Below are 19707 nucleotides of genomic sequence, written 5' to 3'. Positions count from 1 at the left end.
TTTTCCTGGGGGACATCCATATGTCATTCTACTTAATCCTTGGAAGTTCTAATCCATTCCTCAATTTTTGCACCCTTCTGCATAAATGTAATTAAGGTGTAAACCAACCCCATATCCAGGGTTAAGCCCTGTCTCGCGTAGGGCTTTAGCTTGTCAAATGACGTCACCCCCGCTCGTATTGTAAATACTATCTTCTTATTAATATTTATAGAAGCTATTGTCGAATGTTCGATGCTTTGTCGCAGATAGGTACAAATGAGACACCCCATTTGATCTTTACCTCGTTATAACGCCAAAAAATACATAAAAGAAACCCCCTCTTTCTTATTAAAAACATTATTATATATCCCTACTTTATATTTATATATATTTCTACATCGGTTCGACTGATTGTCTGTCCGTATTCTACAAAATAATTATAAATACCTTAATGTCTAAGATTTAAATCTACCTATAGGGTGGCTCGAAAGTTAGTTAACCTTATTAATGCCAGTCGAGTTAATAAAGTGTTTGGATGAGATATTTGGTTAACTTAATTTTGGGCCACCCTTGGTGTTCAAATTAAAGAAAATATATAGTAAAAAACTTCCTTTATTCAGCTGATGTTCTGCTTTACCTCTACCAAAATTTCATTAAGGACTAATCATATAAACATGCTTATGTACTGTACTTTACATCTAATTAACATATTACGTATCTTATATATTTAATATATATAAAAATAACCTTATAAACACACGCTTTGTATTACGTTTCCTCGTAAAAAAATCAAATTTCTTATGATGAAACGTGATACAAAAACGTATGATTTAATATAATTTTATGAACTTAATTAAACTAAAATGTAATTAATTAATATTATACAATGTATATTATATAATTAATAAGAAATTTTTAAAAAAATTACATAAAATATTAAAATAAAATCGAAATTTTCCATACACATTTCACTCTGCTGCAATCACAATAATTCGATTAAGGATTAATTATGTAAGAATGGAAGCATGATTTAGAATTAATTTATGTAATTATAATTAAATTTAACAATATATTTAAAAGAATAAAGCCTTAAATTTATACATTTTATAACCTGCTTACTTATAAGAGCATTCATTAATGTGTAAGAAGGCCTTATACATCCCACCTTTATACCTTACTTTAACCTGTAAATGTGACTTAATAATGCATTAATGTTAAAAAATTTGGGGATTTTTACACTAATTTCGCTGTGCAAACAACTATAATTCTATAAAGGATTAATCATAGTTAGAGAATACGTGTGATGTCTCGTAAGCTTAATTAACCTATAATAGAGACTAACATGTAATAATATGCAATATACCTTCCATATTAAATTAATAAATCTCTAAATGTTCTGGTTAGAGACATTTAGTAATAAATATTTATTAAGTTAATCGCTTACAATAATCAACATCCTTTTCCATCCGCTTATCCGCGGATGAAGTATTGAGGATGATTTATCAAACTGACCAAATCGTCAATTGAGTGTGGAAGAGGAGTAATGGTGCAACTGTTACTTATGGGGATTATCAATGGAGTCATGGACCACGTATCTAAAATGCTGGATTATCTGTAACCGGAGGGGTTACTTTCCTTACGTATCATAAAATTGGTATAAATGGCTATCGGGAAATTAAACTCTGTTATGAATATTCTCTAAGGATATTTTACTACTTTAACACTAGTTTTATTATATAAACGGCATCAGTAACGTAACTACTTGGTTACTTTTAATGCCTCTGTTATTCCTTTATCGTTGGCGTAACTACCTTTACCAGATATATTTTGATAGGGACTGTGTTTTGTCAGGTTTATCATCCTTATACATCTGTACTTCTAATGACATCTATTGGTAGGAAGTGTTAACAGTGTCAGGATGATCAGTTTATCATCATCGATAAGTTTTGCATCCTTTTTTTTAATCTTCATAAGGACGAATTGTTTGTGTTATGGTTAAGTAGAAGAGATAAGGATTTTCTTTCATGATAAAGATATTATTATAAATTTAAAATTTCTCACGTTAGAAACGGGATGAAGGGAAGAGGATGATCAATACAAATCAGTAAAAGATAATTATCAGAATTGGATAAAGTTCTTCCTTTCTATCATCTCTTCCAAGTCATCTTGCAGAAAAATCAAGCTTTCTAATCATCTCCTATTATCATCCTATACTAATCGTCTTCCTGTTATTCTATCTTCCTAATTACTTCGTATAATCTTTCCCTAATTTCAAGAAATAATATAATATAACAAGATGGCCGGCGTAAGATGACAACAAAGATACTATAATCCATGTCATATAAAGACTACTTACTACCTTAAAGTAGAGGATCTTACACGAAAATAAACCAGAATATCATCATCTAAACGATATTTAGACTATAAAAAACTTTAAAAGAATAAAGATCCACGTTTAAAAGTTGCTTAATTTTTCGATATAAGAGCGACATTATAGAGGGGTATTTCTTTTTATAACGTAAGATAAAACAAATAGAAAGTGCTCTAAAAGCGATTTATCCATAGTCTCTTCTTAATTAAATAAAAACAAAAAGCTTACTTTAGTCTCACTTCTCTCTCTTCCTCTTCTTTTTTTTGAAATAACAATCACCTGACAAAACGTAAACGTTAAAGGCTGACGAGCACGTCTTTTGGACATTTCCTGCTCGTCATTAACATTCCTCGAACGTTGTTCAAGAAATTAAATTAAGTCTACGCCGTGTTCATAGCAAAATGAGCCAAGTGATCTCTCGTTAAAGCATCAAACTCCCTCCATCACCCTAACCAAGATACACTCTTTGCTTCCTCTCTACACCCTCGGGATAACGACAAACTTTATTCAAACTTACATCGACTTAACGATCGTAAAATAAAATAAATTTAATGTTATATAATATAACTTTTATAATTATTAAAGAATAAATGCGTTTTTTTTTTTTAATGATTAGCTCTTTGGTATGGAGGATGTTCTTCTCTCTCTTTCTTCTTCCTCTTGTGTAAGGAGATACAACCTGAGGGGATTTTTCTTTTAATGTTTTTAAGCTTCTAACTCGTTATTGAGTAAACAAGAAAGTTAGAAATAACAAATGTAATCGTATATTTAATTTATAAACGTTTTTTACCAACACGCTGTTACGTTTATACACGCGAATATCCACTCAATGTAACGTCGTAAAGGGGGAGGGTTGAGGAACGAGACGAAAAATAGTATTTTTTTTTTGAATTTTTATAGAGAGAAATATATAAAATTGGATAGGAAAATAATTGTATAATATGTTTAAGTTTAAATTAATTAGAAAATATATAATTAAAATTAAAAATGGAGCGTGGAAATGACATAAATTAATTGGTAAGATTATCGTTTTGGTAAGAGTAAATTTACAGTTATTTGATATGTATTTATCAAGAGTAACATCAACGTCAATCTAACCGTTCGTCTTCACTGTTTGTATGATGATGACGATGGTTTATGAAGTCGGAAATGGGAGGGACGGAAGTACGTCGATACCTGTCAGGTAGAGAAAGGTGACAACTGAAAACAACAGATAACTAGCGATCGGTTGAGGTGTATACCTTGCAGTGACGTCACGTCAGTGGCCATATTGGGCACGTTCAGTTGGATGGTATTAACCAATAGTAAGCAACGACGAGGAGAAGATAAGACGAAAGAGGCAGCCAATAAGAAGAGGAGGTTGTGTCTATGCATCGCAGGATGCGGCTAGGGGAGATGTCTCGGCTTATTCTCTCACATTAATTAATAGGATACTGTTCCGAGATATCGGACCCCGCGTTCGGTCTTGCCCCATTCGGGGGGAGGCGTTCGCTTTATGACTCCGTGTGAATGCTTGTTTTGTGACCTTTGACCTCGACTTTTCGGCGCCCTTCCGCCTTGTGGATTCTCCAGGTGAGTATGAAGTTTTCCAATGTGTCAAACCACGCCGATTGACAACGGTTGACAGAATATAGGTCAATTTTTTTACCTCCCCCTTAAAACCCTTATATCTGATAGATTCTTGCATTGTTAAAGGGTTGGTAGTTTAATGTCATATTTAGCATATTTAAAATCTTATAAATTATTCATGTTTATGACTTCTTTTGATAAAAATTAAATTCGTTGACAGTTTTTCCCCCCGTTCTTGACAATTCAAGTTATTGTTGTCCTCGATTTTGGTCCATTTATTCGTGTTTAGATAAGGTTAAAGTGTCTTTAAAAGTTGATATTAATATCGTACTTAATGCAATTTTGGAAGTGATTTGTTTATAGATGTTTGCGGTCTTTTATGAAAATATTAATGTATCTGAATAATTTTAAATGTTAAATATCCTATTAAATACTCTCTATACTATTTCTATTCGGGATTAAATAATAATTTAACATTAAAAAAGATCAGAACAATCGTTACTCCGGATGCCTTTCGACTCCAGAATTTCATTTTTTTCTGGAGTTTTTAGCTTTTAAAACCGTGTAAAGAAGGAACAGATTTAATTTAAAGCGATTAAAGTTTAAAAAAATTAAAAAATTCTTAGATAATTTATGTAAAATCCAACGAAATGGTGGATGTTTGTTCTGCAATGTCGCACTGCGGACGACATTTTGTGTCCTTGAAAGTATACAACTCACAAATGTTTCATCTTCATTAAAAAAATAATAAACAACATTATTTAAGAAATAATTGTTATAAACGAAATTAAATTCTTTTCAAATTCATATATTCAAGTTTTTGTTTAGATGATGAAATTGCCTTAAAAGATGAGGAAGATGAGAGGAGGATGCGGATGAGATGAAATTCTTTACGGCATGAAAAATATGTTAAATAATTTAATTAATTAAAAAGTTTTATGTAAAATTACACCATTTTTAGAGTAAAGAAAATATACTTAAAACACGGGAAATATTTCAATATACTTAAAACGATAACTTAACTTTATTCGTCTCATTTCATTCATTATTTTAATTTTGCTAAAAGCTTTAGTGTAATTCGAATAGTCAATTGCTATTTAATGATATTTAAATGTTATTAAGCTTATAAACTTAATAGAAATTAGCAAAAATCTCTTGAAAAATTAAGAAAAAAAGTAGAAAAACAATATATATTTTCTTAAATCCTTGCATAAAGTAATGAGAAAGAATCACTTTCCTTATAGAAAAATGAAGAATTCCTGTCTATTTTAACGTTTAAAATACTTTATTCTATAGGAAAAACATTAGATGAAATGCACTTAATTGAAAGAAATGACAATATTAAGTTAGTAGATAAATATTAGTTAATTTAATGTCAGATAGATGACTGTTTATTGATACATCAATTGTTTCCACCCATCAACTAATCCTTAAATAATCTTTTTGGCTAGAATATCATTTAGTATGACCCTACTTGGCTTTATTCAAAACATTTGACACTTTGCCCTCCTCGCCATAATGATTAAGCGATGTTAGAAGGAAGTATATAATGTGTCATGCATTTCCTCCGCACTTCCTGAAAGAGCTGAATAATCTTGACCTAGTCATTGCATAAGTGAAAGATATCGCTTACAATGAATTGCATGCTGATAAAATATTTATTAAAAAAAAAATTCATTTAAACTTTCAAAGAAATTTATAACAATTTCTCTTTTTTTTTTTAAATGTGGATTTAAAATTTATGAGGATAATTGAGAGGAATGAATAGACCACTCCATAAGACACTTAAAAGATTATGAAGGCTTTAGTTGAGATTTTTATTCATTTTTAGGATTAGAAATCCTTGCAAAACTCTAATGAATAAGAAAATTAACAAAAATTATTAGGCCTATGATGTAAAAGGGGTTAAAAACTCAAATTTTCTTTAAAATTTTCTCATCCTCTTTATCTAGAAAACAAATATTTATATAAGAAACTATGCTAGAAAGTTAATAAATAAATAAATAAATATATATATACTAGATTATTTTTCATTTAAAATATTAAAAATAACTTTAATTCTCTTTAGGCCTGATTAGATTTTTAATGATATTGGCCTATATTAAAGGTAGATTTAAAAGTATTCTAGGCTATACAATGATTTAAATTTATAACAAAGTATGATGCCATTCAATTTTGGTATTATTTAATATAAATATAAATTAAGAAATAATTACATAATAGATTATTGTAAAGGATAATTTTATTGATACTTTTATGGCATCAAATTGCTATAAACAATATCCTGTTTGCCATACAAATGAATGAATGGATCAATGAGTTTCTCAATTATAACAATGTTCTTTATTTAATCAATGTATACAATATTATTATTATTATTATTATAAAAAGAAGGAAATTATAAATTAATTAGAAAACTGAAGTGATTCAGTAATTTGTAGGCCAATAACATGAGCTAATATCTTTGTTTCTTATTAAAACTTCATAGTATATGAAGTTTTAATAAGAAAATTAATTAATTTTTAATAAAATTCATGTCATAAACAACTAATAAAGTCCCTTATAAAATAAATATTAATTTTTATATGAATTTTCTTACACAAAACATCAATATTCCATACTAAAGCATGTCAAAGAGAGAGAGAGAGAGGAGAGACAATCTAAAAAAAGTAAAAAATAGATATATTTTAATGTTTAAATCAATTAAAAAATGAATAAATTTTTAAATAAAATATTCCAATTTTGATTTTTATCATTTATAATAATAAAGACAATAAATAAAGCTTAAAAAATTCAACTTTTTTAAGTGTTTATATCCATTACTTAGGTCTTTCTTTAATGAAAAATAAGGGGAAAAAATATATTTAAAAAATAAAGAATAATTTTATAAAATTTACAATTATAAAAGAAATATCTTTTAAATACAAAAATATAATTTAAAAAGAAGAAAATTAAAGTTTATTTGTAGAAACAGAAACTTTAACTATAATGATTTAAATATATAATTTAGGATACAAATCTTGTAAATTATTTTTCTAGAAAGATAATTAAAGCAGGATAAGTATCCTTATCTATTATTTTAATTTCACTTAAACTAAGAAAGTTTAGAATTGTTCTACTCTTATAAAATTCCTTTGCGCAACCTCTAATAACTTTATACTGTAATCAAATACCTCCCCATTAACAAATAAAGAAGAAGAAGAAGGAAGTTATTCAACTTTTACTCATTAATGATTAAATATAAAAAGATAAATTATAAAATAAAACAGCTTATAGAACTTTTATAATTAAAAAAAAATGCCTTTATAAAAGTCAAATTTCTGATTTTCTAATCTTTATTTTAGTAAAACTTCTCATTTTACTATAAAAATATTAAATCTACTTTAATAATTAAGCATTTAAAATTTTATTTATTTATTTTTTTAAATCATTTTTAAAGAAGGAAAAGAAAAATGTTATCATTAATGGATTATGTTAATGTTTTTCTTTTACCCAAGAGAATTTTTTTATTCTTCTTGTGTTTTTTTATATTTACTTAACTGAAAAATATATATATATATTTAAAATGGTTATTTAATAATTATAAAATAATAATTTTAAAGAAATATTAAAGGATATTCTTGAGTTGAGGGATTGTGATCCATATGGAAGAGGTTGTAGATAATTTATAAGTTTGTAGAAGTTGGTATTAAGGAAGAATTAATGGAAGTTGCTAAGTCTGAAAGAAATCTTTCTCTCGTTCGAACGAAAGGGTAAATGTTTAGCAGATAGAACAGAGTTACAACCCGACCGAGTCACAGATGTTATAAATCTAACCATCGATCTTAACCATTGGTCTCTGCATTGAAGATAATTGGACAGTTTCAGGTTTCTGAGCGGTTATCTACAGCAACTTACTGACCGAAAACATACAGTAATTTCTGTTCCATCGATTCCACAATAAAAACAAGAAGTAAACATTACAACTATATCATAATTGTTTGTCTTTCTGGTAATTAACCATCGTGTCTTCGAGTCTGGAACTACGAAGAATCGCATTGCAGGCCTTCACAGTTTGTTGAAATTAATTAAAAATATTCAAATATTTATATATTTTTAAGCTATTATTATGTTTTAATATATAAATTATTTAATCCTAAATGAAAAATCCTTATTAAGATCGGTCTAAACTAACGAGGAGCCTTGTATAAAAATGATACTTTCATGTCATACAAACCGCTCATCAACAGTCATAGTTTTCCTATTGTCGTAACCTAACTGCAATTACAGTCTATTCTATGTATCACCCTCCGTCGAAGTCTACTTGAAGCAAGATATATGGTTGTGCCAAACCGGGTTGACGTCACGGCACGTGACCGAATTTCATCCACCTCTCGCCTCTTCCGTCCGGTGTTACAGCATCACTAGATGTTTTGTAGCATGGAGGGGAGAGCCAGAAAACGGAAAGACAAGTCGTAGCGCGTGTCTGCCAAGGCAAATATCGACAAGCAGGCAATGGGAAGTTCCAGGTGTTCGGTCCAACCAGTGTACTGCTACCATTTACGAGACTAGTAGAGAGGGGTTCGTTTAATGGCAGCGGTGCCCTGGTGCCAGACGGCTGCCCATTCCACGCTCGGTTTGTTAGTGGAATCTGTAATCACTGAATGGAAACAAACCCTTCTTGATATCGTCAAGATACGTATCTACTACAGGTGGGTTTTGACGTTTCTACCTAAATTCCTCATCCAATACATCTTCGAACATGTCGCGCTCGCTCGAAATCCCTCCCTTCCTTCCTTTAACTAAACAAAAATCTAAATTCTTATCGAAAAAGACTTTAAATAATTTATTAAAATTACTCATTACTCATTAAAAAAAATCTTAAACAATTTTATTAATTGATCTAATTAGTAGTTAAATTAATCTATTTTATCCGAAAGATACTTAACTCTCAATTGTTCATGCACGGGTCTAATTTAGCTTAGTTTATAATGCGGGCACGTTTGATAATGCCCGTGTATATTTAATAATTAATCATTAAAAAATGACCTTCTATAAAGAGCTCGATAGTGTAATACCTTGCCTTATAAACCTGGCTTACAGTCACCAATTTTACTAGTTTACGTTTGACCTTTAACAGTAAATTGCTTTAATATTCGTCCATAGATAAACTACTCCACTGTACTGTATTATATATATATATTTATTATTGATTTATGTCTTTTCATTTTTTAAAAGTCTAATGTATAATTTGTCAACTTCAGATATAGAATATGGAATTTATCATTTATAAACTAAGTTGTTAAATATAACTGGGTCGAAACTCAATTTTTCATATGGAAAATTTTATATTTTCTGTTTTATATGATTTTCTAGGCTATCTTTACACTATAAATTTGGTATTGTTCGTGTTTCCGCTTTTATTTTCCTTATAAAAATAATAAAAAAAACTGTGAAGATTTGTATATATAAATCTTATCTAATCTATAAATTTTATTCTATCGAATTCATGCAAAAACTTAAGGTGTAAACGGCGCAAAGTATAAGCTTATAAAGATCTATTAATATTTATTGAAGTATAATATAAATTCGTCACGTTATAGGCCTATTTTATATTTAAGTTTCCTTAGAAAATATATCAAACTACTTATCAAACTATCCATAAATAAAGCATAGTTGACGTAGCCAAGAAAAATAACTTCTATATCAATTTTCTACATCCTTAAAGCTTCTGACAACCTTTCTATTGGTATTTGTTATTTAATGTAGAGAGAGGGGGGAAATATAACTGACAAAACATCTTATGTAAGGAGAAAGACAAATGTGTGCATACATCAAGCCACGTCATAGCCAACCCTCTATGGGAAAATGTGGCTACGTCTACAACTGTACCAATAATTCTACCTCGAACAAAGGATCACCGGTAACAAATACTTGCCTGGATGTGGAGCAAGGACGAGGATTTAGAAGCAGCTCAAGCACGGGCGATTTTACTGTCTACGCTTGATTGGAACAAATGGGCTGCATCGCCATCCTGGAATACACAACTGAGAACCTCTGGCTTTTGAGTGGGATGTATACGATTCCCGACCGGAAAGGAATATATTTATCAATACCACCTTCATATAAGAAGAATAATGAGGATTTAAACACTAGAAAATTGAGGAAAAATACTGTTTTTAAACCTTCTCTAATTTAGAATTGATTGTAATATTCACACAGCATCCTCATTGATGCTATTCTTGTATTTAGTATTGGGATGAAGCCTGCGGGTGTGCGTGTTTAAGTGGTTGTAACGTCCTCCCAAACAATTGCTAAAAAGGTTTTTATCTACATTGACCAATTAGGAATGTTCACGGCAGTACTAAACTACGTACTGCATTGTACAGTACATTTATAAGATACTTCTCGACTTTCTAATCTCGAATTCCAGTTATATAAAGGGGAGAAAAAATGTTAAATTTACTTTTAAAAAAATCCCCTTTTTCATTTTTTTTATTAGAATATCGATTGTAACTAAGATAAGGTTTAATGCAGATGATTGCTTAGCGATTGATTTCCAATTAAACTTACTTTAAGATTGTTTAAAGATGGCGACATTTCTTCTATATTATAATGAGTAGTGTTGAAGTTAGAATTTTGTTTTACATTTTAAAAACAGAATACACTTTCGTGAATAAAAGAATGAAAAATATAGATTCTTGTATTGCATCTCACAAGAAAAATAGATAAAAAAAAAAAGATAAATAAAATATTATCGATTACCGGTGGAGTGTACCATTTGCGAATCCAAGATTTGCAATAGAAGATCAGAATAAATTGTATTTTACAATTGTACCGTTGTGCCAAATCTTTTGTACGTAGTTCTTCGGTAGATAGAGGATTATACATTCTTTTAAATATATATATATATAAATTCGATGATTTTTTATCAGTGTTCCCAATCTCTTAGTGTGTCGTATAGATCTTGAAAACATACGACAAGACGTTGGTACGTTTCCTAGTAAAGATATACCTTATAATTACATTATATTTCGATGATAGATTCGTGAAAATGATACATCCATCGATATTCGTACCTTATTATCGCGAGCCATAAGTTAAAATTTGTCCACCAATCCTCCTCCTCTCTAACCAATCAATACTAGCGTGCCAAACGTTAAGAGAAAAAATGGATAGACGTGCAGGTGTGTTTAGACAAGTATAGCTGATTGGTCAACATCGTACACGTGACGTCGAATAAAATATTTATGGTAGAGAATGGGTACTTGTAGTACACGTGACAATATGACCGTCGGCAGGACAACCGACGACAAAAACCTCCTCTCTTACATGTATGCATTTGTATATAGATATATACACCAGCTGATGAAAGGTTCCGTAAAATATTATTATTAATTATTATTTTTTTTGGAATATTTCGCATAAAAATATGATTATTTTATGTAGAAATATTAGCTTATTTTTGATAAATGAAAATAGCACCCCGCAAATCGCCAGGCAATTTATCTCTTGGGTTTTACTTCAAGATGTTTCTAGGATAAACGACTTATAAAATATATAAAAAAAAACTGTTTTAAGGTTAAAAGATTTAAATATATATGTATATATATATATATACAAAATTAAATATTAAATATACGTTATTTAAATAAGCTTAGACGAATAATAACTCAACGGGTGTTCGTTAAAGAATGGATCTTTAGAAGTAAAAATATTAAATAAAATATTCGAAATTGAAATTATATAAAATATAGAATTATTTTAAGGTTTTAACATTATAAAACCTTAAAAAAAAGGAAGAAATAGGGACTATTTTAGATTTTAAACACGGCTCATCACCCCTTACAAATCTCCAATTATTTATTACTTTTTTAAATAATTTCTAATCATTTTAACGTATAATTTCCTTTGTTTTTAATACCTTTAAAGAAGAAGGAATTTAATTTTCATAAAATATTCTTCATCTTCGTAAGCAGATTATTATATATCGTGCTTTGAAATATATATATATATATATAATTGAGTAAATTATTCTATAAGAGATTAGAAAAGTTTAAAAGGGGGGAAAAGGGAATTAGAATTTGCACGAATGAAACTATAAATCATAACTAGTAGTGTAAGGGGGGGTATGGGTGTTCTTAATTACCGAAATTACATAGTGATAATTGTGAATAATACTAGAAATCATTATACTAACGATAGAATTGTGTACGAATGACGATTTAAATCGATTAAAGTATCGATTGAATCTATCGATTATAGAGTGAGAGAAGGCAGGTGTATCTTACCAAAACGTTATAAGTTCAGACGACGCCTGAAGCATTAGTTCCTTCTACCCTTTGAAGCGTTATGGCGAAGAGAAACTCATTTCATTCCAGATTAACTAAATATATGATTTGTCTGAGTGCTAAGGCGACATTTTCTACCAATGACGCTTCAAAACTATTCAATTGTCATCCCGACACTAGCTGAGTAAACATTTCCCCCTTTATAAAATATGGAAAAATCTTACAAAATTTACATCAATTTTTATTATCTTCCATTCATTTTATTAAGTTATTGGTAAAGTGTGTGTATGTATATTTATATCTTATACGAAAGTTTATTGGAGGATGGGGATGATCGCGTGGGCGATCTTATAGAATAAAGGAATTACTCTTCCTCTTCTATACGCATCTGGGACATCGTGAAGTAAGTATCGCATCGTAAACATTCTTCAAATACTTTTAAATTTAAAACTGCTTTTATTTAATTATAATTTATTTATAACGAATTTTTAGTGTGATTAGGGCCCGAAAAAAGGCTCGTATCTCTAATAAGTTTATTTCAGTGGCTTTCGAGTTAGTCTTTTTTTGTATACAAGATTAAATTTTTGGGCCCCGATACAGAAGGGCCTCAAAATTAAGTCTTTGGAATAGACCAGAAGACTAAATGGCCCTTCATTTTACCTGATTCTGCTTACACGGGCCTAGATTTTGTACATAATTTACATAAAAAATCAAGACTTGTGACCCTTAAGTCGTAACACACAAAAGGCCTTACCTCTATAATACACGTAAAAAACGCCAGTACCCTAAGCTATAGTGTCATAACACGAGGCCCTAAGATGATCGTTATGTAACATACAAATCCGTCTCCGCTCCTAATTATAATTAATTTATCAAATTAGACACAATTTATAGTTTATTTTCTTGATAAAACAATTTTTATGCCTGATAATCCAGCATAGAATGAATAAAACTTAAACACGTTGACATAAATAAATAAAGAATTTAATTAGAAAATACATTTAAAATACTCAAAATTTACTTAAAATATATACAAAACTTTAAGAATTTCATATATATATTGTGTTAAAGAAGTGGGGGTTATGATTTGTGTAGTTACTTAGCTATTACGTTGTATATGTGTATGTATGTGTGTGCTTTTACACGAGATAGGACCGAGATTTTTGGAAGTTTTAGATCCTTTTGTTCAACAGGATATACAGAAGAGTATACTTAATGAATTCGAAATAGGAAATTTTAACGTTTACGTATGCAAGATGCGATATGCAATCGATTATTGAGACAACTGTAAAGTATTAGAAGCATCCCTCCTGTTTATAAATTCAGTCGAGTCACTTGCTTTTAACTGATAAGAGAAAAGTACAATAGTTTAAAGGATATTTTAGAATATATTCTACTTAATTATTTAAATCTGGTATAACTTTTAAATAAATTCCTGTGTGAAAACCCTTTAATTATTTCCCTTTACGAAATCTTATAATTCTAAAGTACAACGTTCGTGATTACGTTACATGAATTTTTCTCATCGTTTCGCAGGTGAATTTTGAATTTCTAACCACACCCAATTGTCGACTTATTATTTAAAATATTCGAAAATATTTTGATAATTATTCTAAATCCATTTTATATAATAAAAATTAAATATTATTATTCATTTTTAAACAAAAATTCCGACTACCCCTTACTTAAATCGTCTCTTTTCCTCTCGTTTTCTTCAACTTTTCTGCTTAAAATTCGTATTAAAATTACTATTTAAATTAGTTTATAAAGCGTTATTAACTTAAAAATTATACAGTATTTTATTCGTACACGTGTAGGGCCTTCGTAACTTGCTTAACGCAGTTTAGGACAATGAGTATTAGAAGGGGAGGGCCTCACATATTGTAAGAGAGGGTGTCGTACTTTTAAATTTATTACTGCTAGTGGAAGGGGGGAAAGCCTCTCTTATAGCTCGTGATATAATGCTTTTAAATATATCATTACTTTGTAGACAAGTAGGGCCTCATACATTAGCTTAGGGCTTCACGCTTTTAAATTTACTACTGTTTAGTAAAGGGAAAAGGGTCTCTTATGTTGTAGCTTTGAAAGTATTTAGATTTATTCAAATAAAATATACTAAAAAAGGTATTGATACACTCTATCACACGATGTCGAGAGGGGGAAGCTGTGGATTTTTCCCCGAGTGAGGAGAAAACTTAAGGCCTTTAGTAGTTTTTTATCCCTATAAATTTGCACTATTTTTGCTTTAAAATAATAAATAAAACTTTTAATATTACTATTTACTAATAAAGAAACGTTTTGTGTATTTTAAGGGCCTCTTCTGCCTTATTTCTGCCTTATTTCTAAGGCAGAAGAGGCCGTTATAAAAGCCTAAAAGGCCCTTAAGAAGTTCCTAAAATATAAATTCATAAATTTTTAAAAAATGTAATTATAGAAAACACAAATTATTTCGAAGATAATCCAAAGATTAATAAGAAAAAAGTAATAATAATAATAATTTAAGAGCCATTTTATTTGATCTTTTCTAACACGTAATTTTAATGAATTTATATGAGTTTAGATCTTAAAAAAATAATAATAAAATGAAATATAATTTAAGAATTTATTTGTAACCTAAATTTTAATTCTAGAGCTTATTTAAGTTCAAAATAATTAACTTAAATAAATTTATAATATACATTTTACTTATCCTCAAGCAAATTTAACTCCTTATAATTTAATTTATTCATGAAAAATGAATGAATGAATATATAAAACTTTAATAAATTTCAAAACTTAAATTAATTTTAAATGAAACAATACTTTTATTCGTGATAATTATTATTAACTAAGGCATAAATTTTATTATTATTATGCCTCCCCTTTAAAGACTTTTACATTTTTTTGGATTCGGGGGTCTCGAAATGTCCAGAAATTCAAAAAGTTTGGGACTTTTTCCTATATGTATGCAGTGGAGGGTTATATCTTCTCGAGGCCCCAGGCGAATTTGAATTAAAGGGCCCCGTGTATATAAGTGTTGATATTTTTCTTTGACAGAAATATTTTCTTATAAAACTTTGGGGATGGTTTCAGGAAATTGCCAATAGGATAAAGGGCCACTGTATGTATGGATGTTAGCTTGTGTGTGTGTTGAGAGGGCCTATTTTGTTTATCCAATTTGAAGCTTAATAACTCCCGTTCTTTCTGTTAAAAAATTCTGAAATTTTGCACGAAGATAAGTGTATTAGGGATGAATATTTGTAGAAATTTTCAAGAAAATCGGACCATCGCTTCGGGAGTTACGCCCCCCAACATCCCGCCAACCAAACTGAAGACATAATGGTAGCAATTATTAGGAATGAAAACAAAGAACAATGTTGCCTGCTCTTTTTGTTTTTTAATTCAATAAATGAGAAAGAGAAAATCATAACATAAATGAATCAGTTTTGTGAATCGGAGCAATAAAGTGCCTTCGGAATTAAAGTTGTAGATAATGTGGTAATAAAATAAAATGTGTATAATTCTGTTTAGTTGCATTTATGTAGAGAGAGAGAGAGAGAGAGAAGAGGGAGAGGAAGGAAGAGACTACAAAATGACATATACCATGTGGCCAAAGCTAATTAGATTAGTTAGCAGGCAGTCACTGCTTGTCAAAAATCTCTGTTCTCATAATCACTTAAAAGTCAACAGTGGACGTTACTAGACTCATAAGCATCTAAACGGTCATTTTCCTTGTAAACAATGTAAATGTTAAAAGTTAGATTTGAATCGCGCTTTAGAACTCATATCCATCCCCTTCATTATGTGTTGGCATCATAATGGCTTGTTTATTCTAACGAAAAAAAGATTTCTGATAATAGTTTTAAATGGGAATTTTTATCCAATTGGTTCTTTAAATAAATAAATTATTAGCTTATTTTATTAAATTGTCTTATGTTTTTTTATGATTATTTTAAAGTAAAGTTGCTCCTATACTCGAGGGGAGTCAGTATATTTGTATACTAATTTGTTGGGATGTGAGCTTTGATTAAGAGTGATTATTTAATTTTTAATAAAGAACTAACGATAAAATTTAGAAAATAATTTATTTTTAAACATTTTTTTATGATTTTTATCTAGTTTAAAGACCTCGAATCTTTTAAATGATAACTTTAGAAGAGCTAGAACTCATCTTCTTAAGCACTGAATAACCCAAGCGATATGCTTCTCGTGTTAACTTAATATATAATTAAAATAGCTAAAATACTGTAAATATAGATTAAAAACAGATAATAGACTTAATAAACTATATAAAAATAAAATTTTTATTTAAATTATTGGAGAAAGAAGAAGAGAAGAGACGAGAAAGAGAGAGAGATACTCTTAACCATTGTCTGGAATTTAAGGAAAAATATTATTAAAATTAGATTGATGATTATTTATTTATTATATAGCTAAATAAAGGATGTATAGCCCTATATATCGATATAAAGAATAAGATTTTAATCTTTTTTTCAGATGGGTTGAATACAGCATGACAAACTCTAAGGAGGTGTCCCATTCCAAGTGGACATTCCGATCTCATTCTTGGTACCATCCGACACTAGAATCAGGTCTTTATCCCCTAAGGCCACGTTATTTAACAAAAGGGAAATTGTACGGGTTGTGCTTCCTTGTGTTCTTTACGTCCCTCTGCATAGCATTGAGATTGGCATATTTGGGTTACTTATCGCCCACCCCAGTCATCTGTCTAGGATCTTACAATCCAAGTGCAGAAGTCGATCTAGAGATATTGAAAGAAAGGGTCCGATTCCCCAGAACCAAACGACGTTTGCCACAATGCGTCATCATAGGAGTACGTAAGTGTGGCACACGAGCACTGTTGGAGTTTCTTAATCTTCATCCATCCATACAGAAGGCATCGGACGAAGTACATTTCTTTGACGACGATAGCCGTTATCATTTAGGATTGGAATGGTATCGTAGGCGGATGCCATATTCTTTTCCTAATCAAATAACCATCGAGAAAAGTCCAGCGTACTTTATAACCGATTCGGCACCAGCCAGGATCAGATCCATGAACGATACCATCAAGTTACTGTTAATCGTACGGGATCCAGTGACTCGCCTAGTTTCAGATTACGCTCAATTAGCGGCAAACAAGGCGAGAAAGGACAAGCTAGTTGCATCCTTCGAGGACATCGTACTGAACCCCGACGGCACCATAAACAGTGGATATAAAGCTGTGAGGATTAGTATGTATTCGCAGTACTTCAAAAAATGGACGAGGGCCTTCCCTAGAGAACAGATCCACGTAGTCGACGGTGAACAATTAATTAAAAATCCATTCTTAGAAGTATTGAAAATTGAGAAATTCCTCGGTATAAGTCACAGGATAAGCAAGGATAATTTCTTCTACAATAAAACAAAGGGTTTCTATTGCGTCCGAAATGATACAGCTGAGAAGTGTCTAAACGAAAGTAAAGGTCGTAAACATCCCCCAGTTTCCGAAGAGGTCATACATAAATTAAGAAAGTTTTATGCTCCGTTTAATCGAGAGTTCTATCGTGATTCGGGGCAAGATTTCGGATGGCCCGAAGAGTGATCGACCGACACCACCCACCGAACCCCACTTCAAAGGCCCAAAATGTGAAAAAAAATAAAATAAAATCGTTCATGCCTTACTACGAACTTTTCAGAATATATATATATATATATAAACGTATTCGTGTATGCATGTGTATGATATATACCTTCGACATAATGTATATATATATACATATACATGCGTAAGATATATTTAACACGTCATATTCTTTCTTTCCTCTTTTAGAAAGTCCGGATAATAAGGGTATATATATATGAAAAATCGAAACGTTTCAGTTGAAGAATTTAATTGTTTCACGTTTTGAATATTTAAATATCCTATAGAGACTATTATTTATATATATATATACACACATAAGAGGTTATAACTCCTAATGAAAGGTGACTGAAGATTTCAATTGGTGCTTGAAAAAAAAAAATATATAAAATAAATAATTATTTTATTGTTTAAAGTTTCTTAACAGTTTAGTCTCATTGTTATAATAGTTTTAAAGATATTCCAATTGTTATTTTTCCATATTGGAAAAAAGAAAACACTGAAAATAATTAAAGTTTGTTTCAATTTCAAGATGGCGGAGTTCACGTTTGTTTCGCTTCAGTGAAGTTGTAAGGTTTAAATAATTAAAGAAAATAATAATAATAATAATAATAATAATAATATGGATAAGAAATTTATATGTGTATTATTGTATATAGAAGAAGAAAAAATCAACAAACAGTATGTATATTAGTGACGTGTGTAAATTATTTTTATCTTTAGATTATATCAAATTAGATGTTATTTTCTAAGGACATTATTAGGGTGCCAACGATTAACGAGTTGTGTAAAATGTTTAAAAGTTCTTTCAATTTAATTATTTTTTAATATATTTTATTCTCTATTTAGTGTGCCACATCACACATAAAATTCTGGACAATCATATATATATACAGCAGATATAACCCCCCTAAAGTTACGTTGTAAACATCAATTCTGCAAGACTTAAAGATGTCTAATTAAATTATTTGTATATCTTTACAAACGTATAATCTTATTACAGTTCTGTAAAAAGAAGAAGAAGAAGAAGAAGAAGAAGAAGAGGAATTTAATCAAAATAAAAATAATTAAGATCTTTTTTTTTAAAGAAAAATAAATTCAAACATAGCTTCAACTAATAAGATATAGTCACGATACAGAAGAAGGAAATTCTAACCAACTCCCCTGTAAAGAATGGAAGCATATCTAATTAAATTATCGTGATATATCAAAAACATATCCGAACAGAATTTCATTTATGTAATCAAATAATTCATCAAGAAGGAAAGGAGCCTCAAAGATTAATACTGACAGCAGCAGCAAACACCTTAACCAAAAGCACTAGAAGCAACATAGAAGAATAATATAGTCTTTGATCATTAAAAAAAAAAGCTATCACACCCGTATAGATAACAATAAATTATAGTAAAGCATATCAAAAAAATATATATATATATATTTAGGCTCAACATTGGAAAGATTCTTCGGACCTACCTCACAAGAGTTTGATTTGTTTTTTTTTTTTTTTGCTANTTTTTTTTTTTTGGTTTTATCACCCTACAATGTATGTAAATCCCCTTTCTCTAACAGCAATACATACGGAACTGTAAATATTTAAGTTGACTATTCATATATATATATAATATATATATATATTTATTGTTCATTCATCCATCGTTGAAGATATTATAATATATTAATTAAAGAAAAAAAAAAGAGAAATTCCCATACTCATGTTGTGTATAATTGTTTGAAAGATGTAGATTTTTTCTTATAGGATTTATGTTATGACGAGAAAAAAAAACAAAAAAAAAACAAAGTGTTTATGTGAAATGTTGAATGTTAAGTTGGTATTTTATTCGATGACGTGTTAAAAGAGTTATTAATACATCAAGTTGTTCTGGGTATAAATAAATTTAAGAAAAGATGATGATGAT

The 19707-nt window shown here is 29.5% G+C and overlaps 1 protein-coding gene across 2 annotated transcripts; it reads left to right on the top strand.

Moving 5' to 3' along the window:
• Window positions 1-3709: 3709 nt before the first annotated feature.
• Window positions 3710-19292, top strand: LOC111621232 (heparan sulfate glucosamine 3-O-sulfotransferase 5-like). 2 transcript variants are annotated; one of them, XM_023363311.1, is made up of 2 exons: window positions 3710-3922; window positions 16666-19292. In XM_023363311.1, the coding sequence occupies exon 2, from the start codon at window positions 16682-16684 to the stop codon at window positions 17750-17752; it is 1071 nt and encodes a 356-aa protein (XP_023219079.1). In that variant the 5' UTR covers window positions 3710-3922; window positions 16666-16681; the 3' UTR covers window positions 17753-19292. The 2 variants fall into 2 exon arrangements, with proteins under 2 accessions (XP_023219079.1, XP_023219078.1); XM_023363310.1 differs by lacking the exon at window positions 3710-3922 and adding an exon at window positions 7576-8610.
• Window positions 19293-19707: the final 415 nt, after the last annotated feature.

This window comes from Centruroides sculpturatus, unplaced genomic scaffold (assembly GCF_000671375.1).
Source record: "Centruroides sculpturatus isolate CEXI.00-Female unplaced genomic scaffold, Cexi_2.0 scaffold283, whole genome shotgun sequence".
Lineage (NCBI taxonomy): Eukaryota > Metazoa > Arthropoda > Arachnida > Scorpiones > Buthidae > Centruroides > Centruroides sculpturatus.
Note: the sequence above shows the minus strand (reverse complement) of the source record. Positions and strands in the feature narration are given on the sequence as shown.

Bases quoted from the DNA above. Each gene is read 5' to 3' on its own strand.
- LOC111621232 (XM_023363310.1), top strand. From the start codon at position 8,489: ATGGCAGCGGTGCCCTGGTGCCAGACGGCTGCCCATTCCACGCTCGGT. The intron at 8,611-16,665 runs GTGGGTTTTGAC...TCTTTTTTTCAG, and splicing joins AAGATACGTATCTACTACAG to ATGGGTTGAATACAGCATGA.